Source organism: Sparus aurata, chromosome 8 (assembly GCF_900880675.1).
Source record: "Sparus aurata chromosome 8, fSpaAur1.1, whole genome shotgun sequence".
NCBI lineage: Eukaryota > Metazoa > Chordata > Actinopteri > Spariformes > Sparidae > Sparus > Sparus aurata.
In genome coordinates, this window is record NC_044194.1 from 24,853,484 (window position 1) to 24,868,011 (window position 14,528).

The following is a 14,528-nucleotide window of genomic DNA, read 5'->3' on the forward strand; positions in this document are numbered from 1 at the left end:
AGGGCTTTAAGTGGTGCAGCGGAGCACTCAGCCTTATGATGATAAACTGTGCACATCCCTGTTGATTCACCGGAGGACTCCAAGTCGCTTAAAGTACACACAAACGCACACAAAGCCAATTTAAACTTTATTTTCAGCGTTTGTACACACTGTCTAGTGTTCACAATGTTATTTCAAGCTCACACAGGACAACGCGCCACGTGCAGTGTGTGAATAAACGGTTCAGATTTAGACGTACGTCGCTGAATGTGTTTTCCATCGTGTAACTGCTTCTCAGCTTCTGCTTTGTTTGTTAATTGTGCTGGTGTGACTGACCTCCATTCCTGCTGGGCTACGATTACCCAGCTTCCCCTCGTTCACAAAAATGTGCTTGTGTGTTTTTTTTTTTTATAGATGACAGATCTCTTGACTTGGCGCTTTTCCCTGTGGCTGAGAAGCACATGGGGACGTTTCGGTGTCCTTGCTAAAGGGCAAAGTATGCCAGGACGATGAATCCCATAAACCGGTGCTTCAGTGGCTCATCATGGATATGGCTTTTAAGTACATCAGAGAATACTAAATACAGAAATCTGAGAGGGAATTGCACGCATTAAACTTGCTTTGACGTCACAATCTGATTGGGTGACGTTGTTGTAGGTAAGCCTGACTTTTGTGCGACACTTAATTACTTGCATTTAAAGAGGCGCTCGGTTTGTCCGGGAACATGCTATCTATGAGCTGCTTAATGTCTTGTGTGGCGCAGAAGTGATCTTTCTTAAGTGTGTAGAAAAATAATAATGGTGATGTCATTGTGATATCAGATTGACTTGATCAGGTGGCTTGTCTTAAAAAAAAAAGAGGTGATATTAAGATGAATTATGGGAAACATAAGATTCGGTGTATTTGCGGTACGAGCAACACGTGACACTAAAATTCAGGATGTGCTTTGACTATTTTATTGGCGTGCAATACTGAGAAGCTGGAGCGTCCCTTTATGATATACTGTATAGCTGTTCTCGTTCAGAGCAACTGAGCAATTTCTTGGGTTATGAACAGCAGATATTTTTCTATTATAGTGGAAGAAGAAGACTCATGCAGTCATGCATGCTGCTTACGCTGATCAGAGCTTCACATTTAACGGCAAACCATAAAATCCTGCACACTTTTTTATGCTAAATATCATGACGTGTTGTATATGTTGTTCATTGTTGACAATGAACATCATATAATGGCTTGTCATCGGTCAACTTCTAAATTTCATACTATGTCAATGTGGTATACTTAACATAGATGACAAGGGTGATGTTAGGAGGAGTGGATAGTAGAATGTAAAGGTTGATTGGCGAAATAATAATAGGAATTATCGACGGAATGCATGACATGGCTTTTTTTTTGGCCGATTCTGATAACTAATAGGTAATTACCTGCTTCTAATGGTAAGCTATTATTATAAAAGTAGTTCCTATAACCTGTAGTTCACCCACACCTGAGGGTAATGGCTACAAGTACTTCTTTCTAAGAAGCTGTAAGAGTCTAGTCCAGTGTACACTGGGTGTCAAAGTTTGTAAATGCTGCTTTTGTTGAGTCAATATGTCCAATATGTATCGTGCAGTCCTGAAATAAAGAGTCTTTTGGACAATGAAATCTTTCATTCAGCTTTCTGTTGCAGAATACATACGGAAGAGTAAAGTCATTTAAAGACTTGGACACAGAGTTATCAAAATCATGTAAAAAGGTTATTCACTAACTTAACTTGCAAGGCTGCATCACCGGTTTTATTTGGTGTTAAGATAAACAAACCAGAGACACTCAGCAGTTTGTGAAGTGTAAACCCTTCTGCCTCCTTCCTGTTCTGCTGCGCTGTTCACCTCCTCAGACCTGTGTACTGCAGTCAAACGTGAGTTTGTCCAAAGGAGTGAGTGAGTCGGGTGAATCTAGTGTGCTGTGTTTTTAATGCAGGTTGACACACACACACTGACGTCTCTTCTATGATTTATGCTATTGTGGTGTTCTGTACCTGCTGGTCTTTAGTTTTTAATGGATTATTTGGCTCCGTCTCAAACACAGCAGCATGGCATGATTTACAACTAACCCGAATACCAACTAATGAACTTACACATCTCCTTGTATGCAGGTACACATCTATCAGTCCATCTGATCTCTGACACACACACACACACACACACACACACACACACACACACACACACACACTTCTTGTCATGACGGCTGACAGCTGTGTGGCTTCTCAGCAGCAGTCCTGCATGTCTCTCTCCATGGTACTGAAATCCCTGATGTGGTTGGCTGGGTCGACCATCTGGACAGGACGAAACAGCGTGTGTGTGTGTGTGTGTGTGTGTGTGTGTGTGTGTTTGCGTGTGTGTGCGTGTCTGTGTACATGCAGCGTGAGTGTGTGTGTTCACAAGAATTTTCCTACTTATGACTTGACTAATACCCTGATTTCCCCCATAACTTATCAAAATATTGGAGCAGCGGCAGGGATTAGAGCTCAGCAGGCTGTCTGGTTGACATTTCAATCATTCTCGTGATCCAAATTTAAAGCTGTCACGTCTCAAATTGAGCCGTAGAAATGATGCGTTCCTTTCAGAAAATATAAATGGCTCGCAGCGACTGATTGATTTCAAGTCTTTGAGTCTTTAATCCACATCCATCGTGGTTCAATTAAAATTCTCGTGAATGCATCAATTAATATCTAGCTGGGCATTTAGAGCAATTGATTAAGTCGATGTCATTATTAGGGTGTTAGGTTATCTAGATCATGTCATTAAAATCCACGTTAATTGGAATTTAGATGAACAAAGGGACCCTTTTATAGATCACAAATTCTACTCTTGCCTGTGTCAATTTTTCATTTCTCCTCTGTTTGAATTTCAAGTGCAGCGTTTAGCTCTAAGCTTTGCTCTGTGACCTTTAGAATTTAATTAAGTCTATGTCCTTTGCTGGCTTTACATTAGTGTCTATAAATAGACTTGTTTTTACAGTGTCTGATGCTGGGAAGACCTTGTAGAGTATGAAAGTTTGCAATAATAAATCACACTCCTTCTCCCTCCTGGGTGTAAAAATAGACTCCTCCTGCTGCTTCCACACACACATGCAGGATCGCACCCTCACAGGTCCTCCCCTGACTCCTCATTAGGAACTGCAGCAGTCAGGGAAGGATTTCGGGGTTACACACGCTCCTCCCCTCACATTGGTGCAGGGATGGGTCGGTTCCCTCTTTCCATGGCCCCAGGGATGAATATCTATAGAGGGGGGCTCTATTGTCTGGACTTTATCCACTGTTGCACAGACGGCAGAGGAGCCTCAAGGTTGAATGCATTATCTGGTTTTCAGTACACAAAAACGAACAGTCTGCCAATCAGTGACTACATATTGATATCATCCGGAGGAAAGTGGCATTAAACTTTAATTTGCCACATTGCTCCTCGCATGTTGTCTGGCTGGTTAGCTGTGTTGCATTGGCCAATTAGGGCACAGATGAAGGGCCAATGCTAATTCGTCAACATAATGAAACAGCACGCAGTATTGTCAGTGACGTTCATGTAATTAGGGTGAAAAATGCAGAGCTGTCGAAGTGTTATTTTTAGCCGAACAGAAGCTGTGGTGCAACAGCGCCGGGCGGGCCAGAGCACACTATGCTCCGTTAATGTTCAGCCTCAGTGTCAGTCACTGTGAGTTCCTTTGAGAGGAGCCGTGAGCAGATGGAGCCGGCAGACTTCGAGCAGTGTTGCCGCGTTGGGTGGATTTCAGTTGAGTTGGGTGGTTTTGGGACACTTTGCGTGGGATGAAGAGTGGTGAGGAGGTGTACAGGGTTTGGGCAGGTTTTTGAAAACACTGAAAATTACAGTTTCTTTAAAGATACAGTATATCAAGAAATGTCACTCGTTCGTCAATCGGAGACTCTGAAACAGCATTATTCGTTTGGGTTTTTTGGGATTGTGTGCAGCCTCTCCGTCTCTTTCTCTCTCTCTCTCTCTCTCACTTATGCTTGAGTGTGTGGGTAAAGCTGGCATACTGTCAAGGCTCGTTTCAGTTTACCAAGTTAGATAAAACCCTATTTTTGTTATTTGAGCTGTTGTTTTAAGGTAGATGGCAGAATTGTATAGTAGTTTGATGGTTGAATTGTACAACGTTGCCTCCTATTTACGGTCCAGCTCACACGTCAACACCTGAGATGTTGTCTTACTATGATGTCATATTGAAAGATTGTGATGAACCAAAATACAGTTGTTAATTTTTATTATTTCATTTGTTTTGTTTATTATAAAGAATATTTGAGTGGTTTTTTTATCCGTTTGGGGCAGAATTTGATCAGTTAACGAGAAAAATTTGAAAACATCAAACCACTCTGACGGCACTGGCTTCGAGGAGCATGGCTCAGCCCATAAGAGAGGCCTGTTATGAAACCTTCTGCCTTTTCTTACGCATCCGAGACCCACCGATTCTCCATGGATGACTTGCTGCTGAATCACTGTCTGCAACTGGGACAGTCCTCCTGTCTGTGTGTCTGTTGCTGTGTGCTTCTGCCACACATCATCAGGCAGAACGAAAGGTGCATGCAGAGTACTGAAAGTCGGGATACAGTGCTTGGCCAGATTTTTCTTTGCCTATTGTTCGATCGAATATTTCTATGTGGTTAAGGTAAGGCTACAGCCAGCAGACTGTTAGGGGGAAACAACTAGCCTGTCTCATTTAGTCACTAAGATTTTAACACATTTGTTTTGTTTGTGTCTGCACAAAACCAAAACAAGAAGATCTAGATTCACCAGGGAGGGAATCGGCCAGACTTTTTATTGGGAGCCATAACTTTGTGAGATCGATGCTGGTTGCCTGCCGTGCTCACCTCACAAGAAGTAATCCTGCATGTACACTCTGGTTTATGTAGGGATTAGAGAGACAAGATATAAGGTGTTAATTATTGAGCTTTAGAGGGCTTGGTAGATGTTTTCTTCAAGCTAACTGGCTTCTTCTGTCTGAAGCTTCTTAATTAGCCTGTTGACATGACGGTGGAGTCCATCTTCCCTTCAAACCCTCTGCAACAAAGCAATTTAGCACATTTCCCCCGTGTGAAATTAAGCCGTTGTTTATATTTCTTGAGTTAATGAAAAAACTACTATTGTGGCATGAGTGCCAAAATATTTCAGACAAAACCGAGCCCTTTCTGTTTTCACATTACCAGCACGGGATGGACAAGACTCAAGTCTAAACTGTTGCGTTTCACATTTCACACTCTCTGCTCTTTTGGTAAATCTCTGCTCCCTCCTTCGACTGTGTCGTACTAAAAGCCCGACAGCAGGACTCTGTGGGTCCAGATTTTTTCGCCCGTCCTCCTGCAGGGTCCAGCTGTTGCCGTGAGGCCCGCTCGGACACTGACAGCCTCTCATCTGAAGCCAGAACGCGAGCTCATTCAGTCACATTGTGCTCTTGGAATTAATCAGCTGTTTTGTTCCCGAGGCCCTCCCTCTTAATCATTCACCGCAATCACACTGTGCCTCACCGGAGAACGAGGGAGGGCTCAGGGGCCCAGAGAACAAGAGTGTGAACATAAAAGAGATGTGGTTAGAGACTCCGAGGGAGGAGGAGAGGGACAATTATAATACACTACTTTTATTTTGCGTGTAGTGTTTTCCAGTCGTTAAAAAAGCAAGCCCCTGAGTGCAGTGTTTGTGGCTGGATGGCTAAATGTTCTGTGTATTTATAGCTGTTTTGCTGAACTGATTATTGCTGGCTGGTATTCACATGCTAACTGTAACATTTGTAATTCGGAGGGAAACAAAGGTGGTTTATTGAGTTTGAATAAAACCATCTACCCAGGGAACCGGTGCCTTTCCACTTTATTCACCTGATTTACAGCATGGAGATGAAATGTGGGTTCATATTGAGAGAAGGGATAAGGGTGCAACCGTTTAAATTCATTTGACCAGGGACTGGATGTATTGTTCAATCAACATGTAGTGGGGCTCTGCTGGCTGGCGTCGAGTAGTCAATAAGCAGGTGGCATTCGACAGGATGGTGGTCAATAAAGCTCATTAACTGACATTTGGCTCTGCTAATGCGCTCTCATGCAACGGTACAGCAAATAAATCATCCCAAATTGTCATTTTAGTCATACATTTTTGATAATTGTCAAACTGCTTGTGAATAAGTTATGAGCAAGAGATCACTTCAGAATGGGGAACAGACTCTGAGTAATGAGGTTATTGAGGAATAACTCTTAGTTAATAGCCTAGGAGTTGTAGAAAGGAAGGGCTTTTATAATGACTAATAAATAATAGAGCCAGTAGGCAACTAAGACGCAGGCTAAGTAGCAACTAGAAAATTAGTATTATGTGTTACCTATATAAAATGTTTGCAGGGGCTCATAGGGGCTAAACATTCACGAGATAACCCCCTTCTCTCTGCGTTAGTGCTCTATATACTCTTTATGCTCTATGTACTGATTCATGATCTGCTTGAAAGTAGATAACTGTAATAAATTGCCCCTGTCTGACAAAACGACCTCAGTGTACTGCATGCTGCTCACTTAACCTGTTAGCTTGTGAATCAGAGGTAAATAGAGAAATGAAAAACGACCAGGAAGAAGAGGCAGCTGCACAAACTGAAACTCTCATCATCTCCAAATAATAGATGCTTGTACCTTATAAATGATTAATCTGGAATAGAGAAAATGCTGTTATTATGTCGAGGTGGGATTAGGAAGACTCATTGTGAATTATTAATACTCTAGGCTGAAGTGTGTGGCTCCCCTATGATTTATGCTGCATTGGCTCCCAGGTCGGGTAACTCTGTCCAGGAACTGCGCCCTGTAGACGGTCATAACTGTACATGCTGCATTGTTTACAGTCTCATGTGGCAATTGTAAACCATAAAATATTTTTCAGGGGAGACGGTATTGATCCATTGTCTCTTACAGAGGCCCCCGTGGGCAGCATACCCATTTTTCCTGCTGATCTGCTGGGAAAAGTGAAGGATGGCTCATAGTATTTATCGAGCCGCTGAGGCAGCCGGTGCATGTGTGTCGAGGAGCGCTCGGTTACAAGTCATGAAATCCTGTCTGCACCCGAGGCAACCTTGTCAGGGAAATACTGCAGGATTGCACTCTCATATAATATAAATGATGTGTTATTCCCTTAACCTTGCAGGAAGTAACTGTATATCTCTAAATTTCACCGTGCCTGTGTGCGTTTGTTGCACCACTAGTTCAGGTCCGGTACTGGGGGGCCTGTTCTGCTGTTGGTGCTCGCTTTGATTTTCTCAATCAAGCCCTCGGCTCCATTATCATGGCAAGTCAGCTCTCGGTGCCGTGAAAACCTGTGTCAGGAAAATGGGAACAGTGTGTCTATTGATCCCAGTGAAACATCATCCCACATAGACAGAAAGCAGGTATCCTTGAGGGACAGGCCCTGCGAGTGTGCTTGTCGGTGGTCAAAAGTGCAGCAGGAGTGCGCCTAGTGGCCATGGATTTATTCTGCACACCAGTGGGTGCAAATCCCTCGCGTTGGATTAGGATGTTGATGTTATATGACAGGATTTGCATCAGTGTCACTTCAATTTTGACTTCCCAAAGGACGTTTGTTGGTCGTTTTATTCTTTTTCAAATTGTGATATTTTTGGGGGGGCATTGCTCTGACCGTCCCTCCGTTTCTTCCTCCCCAGGCTTTCGGCCAGGCGTACACCAACCAGCGTAAGGTTGCAGAGGATGGGGAGACCAACGAGGAGACATTGCTGCAGGAGTCTGCCTGCAAGGAGGCCTACTACATGGGCCGTCTGCTGGAGCTGCAGACGGAGGTGACGCTGAGCCGCTCCGTGGCGTCCAACGCCCAGGCGGAGAACGAGAGGCTCAGCGCACTCGTGCAGGAGCTACGAGAGGTGAGGTGGTTCACGGCAGACAGGGGGTTTATCACTTCATACAAGACAAAAGAGACACAGGAAACCAGTCAAATGATAGATCAGAGAAAACAGCATGGGGTTATCTGACAGTGGAGCACAGGAATGTAAACATATCCCCATTTTAGTAGTGGTTGTTTACATGTATAGATTGTAATACAATAAAAATGCAAAATCCCTCAGGAAGACTTGTCAATGGCAGGTCATTTTTGTGTATTAAATTTAAGACTACTATTTAAGACACTTTCCTTCAGTGGTTGATGTTCTTGTGCATGTAAAAAATCTTGAAAGTTAAAAAGGTCAGAGTCTGCACCAACAAAGCTCCTCCCTCCCACGGAAAACACTGCTCCTGAAAAACCTCATCAGTAGTCCCACCTTTCATTTCGTGACTTGGTGACATCACACTAAATCACAGTGTGACACATTTGCTTCATTTTACCTAGCGGCAAGTTTAGCATATCAAAACTGATTTAGTACAGCTGCTCTTTTGTTGTTGTTATTGGTGCTGGGTCAGGCGTGTGTGAGCTGACCAGTCAGAGCAGAGTGGGTATTTCAGGAGGAGGGGGGCCTTAAAGAGACAGGAGTCAAAACAGAGCGTTTCAGACGAGAATGCTAATGTGTTTTTTGAACACTAAAGCATGTAAATGTATTCCAGAAGTAACCCAAAATAAAATTCTGAACCTGAAAAAGATCATAATATGTCTCCTTTAAAAAAAAATGTAGCTACTGGTGTATGCTAAAAATTTTTGGTCTGTTAGTTTTAAAATGTATTATACATTTAAGGCATGCAAAATAAGTAGTTATTTCTAAAGTTGTAGTCACCAGATGGATTTAAAAAATCTAAAAATCTGCAGCTTAGTCTGTTGTTGTAAAAAACTTTGTGAGGAGTTCTAACAAATGTACCTCTGGATTTAGAGAAACTTCCTAAACATTATTAATATGTAATTCTGTTGTTTTAAGCAGATTTTTTTACTTCCTTGCCTTCATGTACATAAACATACATGAGGTCAGTGTGTCTGATAAAGGCCCAAGGGTCACAGCGATGGGCGGGCAGATGGGGGGGGAGGGGTCAGACCTCACACAGAGAAAACAATATGTACGTGTGAACGTGCATCTGCACATGTCTGCAGCCGCTGTGTCGGGCAGTGCAGGAGTTCGAGCGGGGGTCAGACGCCGCGGCCACGACCCCATTGTGGGGGGCAAATCCGGTGCTAAGCTGGGGAATAAGTGAAATGCCCTGAGCTCGGCACATGTGAGCCTCGCTGCTCTCATCACACAACCAGCGATACACCCACAGGACACACACTCATTCACCACATTCAACCAGGAGTGTTGTGAGGCTGTGTTGTTAGCTGAGGTATTCCACATTTTCGATTGAGATACTGTTATTTTCTCACACTCGCACCTGTCACCTGTTGGCATCTTGATCAGGGCTCTTTGATGATGCACTCGTCTCTTTGAAGGCCTCATTTGCCTGCGCGGCGGCCACTTAACGAGGAGCAGCCGCCAGATGTTGCAGCCACACTGGGAGCGTCATTTGTCACAAGTCGCGTCTAATCAAAAGGTTTTTTGCAGGTTCCAAGCAACTTTTCACAAACACACATACACATTTATAGAGACTTAAACTCATGGGGAAAGTTAGATCCAGCCAGAGAAAGTTTGATTTTGCTGTGTTCAATCATAACATGAAATAATTAAAAGAGATAGGATGAAGTCCCAACCATACAAACATAGGAATTTTTACAAATTATGTGTTTTTTATTAAATCACAGCGCCCGAATTAGGGTGCTGTTATTTTATTAAAAAAACATATCATTGTGACATCTGCCTAAACTTACAAATAAATGACAATAACCCAAAAATCAGCACTGTCAATGTACCCTCCGTCCTGTGTCAACATCTTGTATTTATTCCCTGTTACCACTGCAACAGTGGTGCTAATGATGAATGAAAACGAGATAGTTGGACCGCTGCCATATTTGCCATTGTGTCACGAATCCAATAAAGCTGTCTGCACTGTGAACTCCAGATGAGGGTTGAGTCGCCCGGTTCTGCCCCTGTGGCGGGCTCGCTGCCAGCGTTGTGTGCCGCACTGTCCCTGACCCCGGCTGCTGTAGCCCCTGATCAAAAAAGACCTCTATAGAGCCTCACTGACTGATAATTGGCTTCTAATCCTGCGCAGTTCATACCCAGCTCAGTGTAAATCCCCGCATTGACATGAATATGTAATTAGACAACAACAATACAGTGCACTGTACAGCAGTGTGTTATTGTATGACTGGTTATTTATGGTGATACGGTTTGTACTAAAAATGTGATTTGGTTTATATTATAATCTTTCCCTGTACTTGCAGACGCCATTCTACTGTACTTCTGTGTACTTTGCAGTTAAGGCTCCATTAGCTTCAGAGTATAAGAGCTGCTGTCAGCAACTGTACAAATCAAAAGGTTCACTGTATCATAAACGGTCTTTAGTTTCAGTCCAGTTGCCTCTTCAGATAGTACAGTCATCCAACCCTTGACAAACACTAACACACACACACATACGCAAACACACACATACTGAGGTACTGAAGGGGCCATATGTGTCTCATGTCTCCGAGATTCTTCCCCCTGTGCTTGTACCCACCCACTCCTGACGCTGTCTCTGGGTCAGCACTTCTGCCATATGCACAGAGGGCTGCAGGGGAGCTGCATTGAGAGAGCTACACACATGCGCACGTAAACTGCAAATTTCACGTTTTATAATGTTTCAGGTCTTTGTTTCAAGATAAGAACGTCATTCCTGTTCTGCATGTCATTTCTGACTCGTAGGTATTGTGACTGTGACTGTGAGAAGAGATGATCTCGCTGGTCTGTCACTGTATTGCCACCACTGTATTAGATTTATGAATTATGTGGCTGGTGCATTACTCTAATCGGCAGTTTATCTGCTCCAGCATATGCTCATGTTTCTATCAGTGCACAGCAGGTGACCCGCTAATAATAGTGATCCGTCCGGAGTCAGAGGGTGCTGACTCATTGCATTTAACATAATGAAACTCACTGCTTCATTCTCATGCTATCAGAAGGGGGGGGTTTGCACAGTATGTGTGGGCTGAGATATATTATAGGTATGTCGATCCTCAGCATGAAACCCTGCACTTCATCCAATCGTAAGCCAAAGGGAGAGTTGTAAACTTTGGCCAGGATTAAGGTTATGACAACTTTTCTACTTTCTCTGCTCCAGAGTAACGAGACGCTGGAGCTACAGAGGAGTAGGATGAGGGAGGAGATCAAGGAGTACAAGTTCAGAGAGACCCGACTGCTCCAGGATTACACCGAGCTGGAGGAGGAGAACATCACGCTGCAGAAGCTGGTGTCCACGCTCAAGCAGAGCCAGGTCAGTGTGAAGACTGTCACCATTTTAGTACTTCAAAACACATTTATAAGATAAATTGTCTCATTGCCTTTAATGATGAGGCACCGACTGCCATCTCAGTTCAGATTAATTACTCATGCTAAATTTCCCAGTATAGCCTTGTTTATCAGTTCCAGGACAACACAGTGACCTCATCGAGTTGTTCATCATCCTTTGTTTCCCTGAAGCATCCCCCACTCAATTACACATAAAGTTTAAAGTGTCTTTATTGGCTTAAGTCCCAATTTCTAGTACCTGTGATGGGCTGGAGTAGAGTAAGGTCACATATCAACGGAAATTAACTATTGCGATGTAAGACTTTTTTCTTTTTTTTTTAACTCAAATAAAAAAATGATGCTTTCTCCTGCATATATTTGATGATACAGGCATTGTTCAAATTTTAAGATAAGAAATTGTATGAAAGCACCAAACAAAAGCCAAAAAGCTAACAAAATATCAACTGGATCTAAAATCTAGGGTAACTCTTTTTATAATGTCTAAGTATATTTTTGTGATTACTGGTCAAAAATATCTTATTAGACAAAAGGTGCAATATGTAAGAATCGGCCACCTGTCAAATTCATGCATAAAACAAATAGCAGCAGGCTGGTAGGCAACCACTACCTGGTGCTACATTACATATAGCTGCCATTAGCTAGTTAGCTCAGTTAGCTTTGCAGCTAGCAGTCCAAAATGGAAGCTCAGCGCATCAGGGGAGTGTTATTGTTTATTCCAGTAGCACAGGAGCTTTGGACCAGGACAGGCAAATCCAGGCCTAGCTTGCTTAGCATGCTAACTTCAGTAGATACAGTGTCTCTGCAACACAATACGAAGGCATCTTAATGTCAGAACTGCTATTTCTTCACCCTGCTGATAATTTTATTTAACTTTTGTATGTTTTCCAAAACAAACAAACAAACAAAAAAAATCATCAAAAATTCATCCTTTTGGGGGGTTTCGAGCTAGTTGTAATATTATACTGTGACACTGTGAAACTGTGATATTTATCTCAATCTCAATGTCAGTCCGTAAACAAATAGGATTCTTGTGTTTTAGAATTGAGTTAAGTAATTACATCACATGTTTCCTTGTTGTGTTCCTGTCTGTCCTATCTCCTCCTCCTCAGGTGGAGTATGAGGGGCTCAAACATGAAATTAAAGTACTTGAGGAGGAGACTGTTCTCCTGAACAGTCAGCTGGAGGACGCATTACGCCTGAAGGACATCTCAGAGGGTCAGCTGGAGGAGGCCCTGGATGCCCTCAAGAGTGAGCGTGAGCAGAAGAACAATCTGAGGAAGGAGCTGGCCCACCACATCAGCCTGAGTGACAGCGTGTATGGAGCAGGGGCCCACCTGGCACTCACCGTCACTGGCGTTGAGGGCCTCAAGTTCCCCGAGGAGACCAACGGAACCAACGGCACCAACGGCAGCGCCAGCCCTACTGCTAATGGCAACAATGAGGACAGCAACCGTCGCAACGGCCACCTCCACGCAACTGCCGGATTGGCTAAGATGAACGGGGAGTACCGACCCGGGCGGAAAGGAGAAGGCCTGCACCCTGTGCCGGATCTGTTCAGCGAGCTCAACCTGTCGGAGATTCAGAAGCTCAAGCAGCAGCTGCTACAGGTGGGACATAAGAAGAGGCCTCACAATGGCCATCAGTCAATCAGATTAACCATGATAATCAAAGTAAAATCAGTGGTGCTGACTGCTCGAAAGCACTTATTCTTTGTTCAGGGCTTTTTAATCATGAATGTTCCTTTTAAAGGTCAGTACTGACGCCACTGGAACATCACATTGTTTACTGTCTAGTTGATTTCAGTCACTTTAGCGCTGGTTCGTATCCTATATTGAAAACAGTTTACTGCACAGAGGGCGTATGAATTGCTCCAATTTCCCACACTACATTTCAGTTTTCAGTGTGGAGACTGAAGGGTCTTGTCAGTCTACTTGCTAAATTCTGTGTGGGCGTGCATCTCAGTTTGTTTGGTGTGTGACATTTCTCTGTGCTCAGCGTATATTTGCAAACTGATGAAAGCAGCCCCGGTCGCAGTCTGACACCGCTAACAGCAAGGAAATTACAAGGTGATGACAAGAATATAGATACTGGTACAGCTGCGGTCGAACCATAATGACACAAAGCATGTCTGGTGAATCATATAATGATGATACACTTTTTACAGGAACATTTAAGCCCGTATGAACTCTATATCACGTGTTTTTACGTAACGTATGCTTCCATAAGTGCTTGTGCCTTAGTGGAAGTAATAAAGCCAAATTATAGCAAAACAAAAAGAGTCCAGCAGTGGAGGCAGGACATTTGCGTGTACTATAGGGAGCCCTGTCAGGGAGATTAGCGTCCAGTAGGCACGGGGAGCAGATGCAGAGGCCAGAAAGAGACAGAATCGGACTGTGCTTTTAGTTTAGAAACAAGGAGACAGAAATAGAGCCCGATGACGGAGGGAAAATGCAGAGTACACTTACATTTATACCGCAGATAGTTCAAGCCTTCTGCTGTGATAAGCTATTTCCATATGAACAGAGAGTATAAATATAGAGCTTAGATAATATAGCATAGCAACTGTCTTCCTCTTCCAGTCTCTTACGCACTGAGTCAACTGAGTATACCACACACTCATGAACATGGGCCCACAGTTTGTATGTCACAGGTAGACTGGATTCATGGTGGAATCTAATTAAGTAATTACTGCACATTTTTGCCCTCGCTTAACTCCGCTGGGAAAATAGAAAATTAGATCAGTGGCTGCTACATGAGCAGTGTGCCTTTCTCTGTAAACACAATTACTCGCCAATCAGTTTTCGCTTCGGAGACGATTATTCTGGGAAAGATGTTAACGCCGGCAGCCTCGGGCTTTATAATTGCCAGTTGAATTTAGTAAAAATCAATTTTGTCTTTCTTCATTGTGGACGCTGTTAAAAAACATGCGCAATATATCACCACCTTAGGTTTCAGTTATCATTGTATTTACTAAACTTAGCTTCTAAGCCACATGATGATGGCTGCATGGTACATTGCGCTTATCTTTAATAGCCCCTTAATGTTATACTGATTATTCATTGGAATTATGGAGTCTTGCTATGCCATATTTTTTTAACAGTGGAATCTAAATATTACTACTATTTAAATTTGATTGTTTTCAGCATAACAGGAAACATCAGTGCAGGGTTATGTGAGAATATATATATTTATAACATTATAACACTTAAAGGATAAGTTGGCCG

General features: G+C 43.1%; 1 protein-coding gene across 6 annotated transcripts in view; it reads left to right on the forward strand.

The window, feature by feature from the left end:
- The window catches only part of bicd1a (bicaudal D homolog 1a), a 36,706-nt gene that overhangs the window by 13,233 nt on the left and 8,945 nt on the right, over window positions 1–14,528 (forward strand). For all 6 annotated transcript variants that reach the window (XM_030426209.1, XM_030426213.1, XM_030426210.1 and 3 more), the window contains exons 2-4: window positions 7,657–7,869; window positions 11,117–11,269; window positions 12,414–12,911. In XM_030426209.1, coding sequence (XP_030282069.1) covers window positions 7,657–7,869; window positions 11,117–11,269; window positions 12,414–12,911 — 864 coding nt within the window. The remainder of the gene's footprint in view (window positions 1–7,656; window positions 7,870–11,116; window positions 11,270–12,413; window positions 12,912–14,528) is intronic.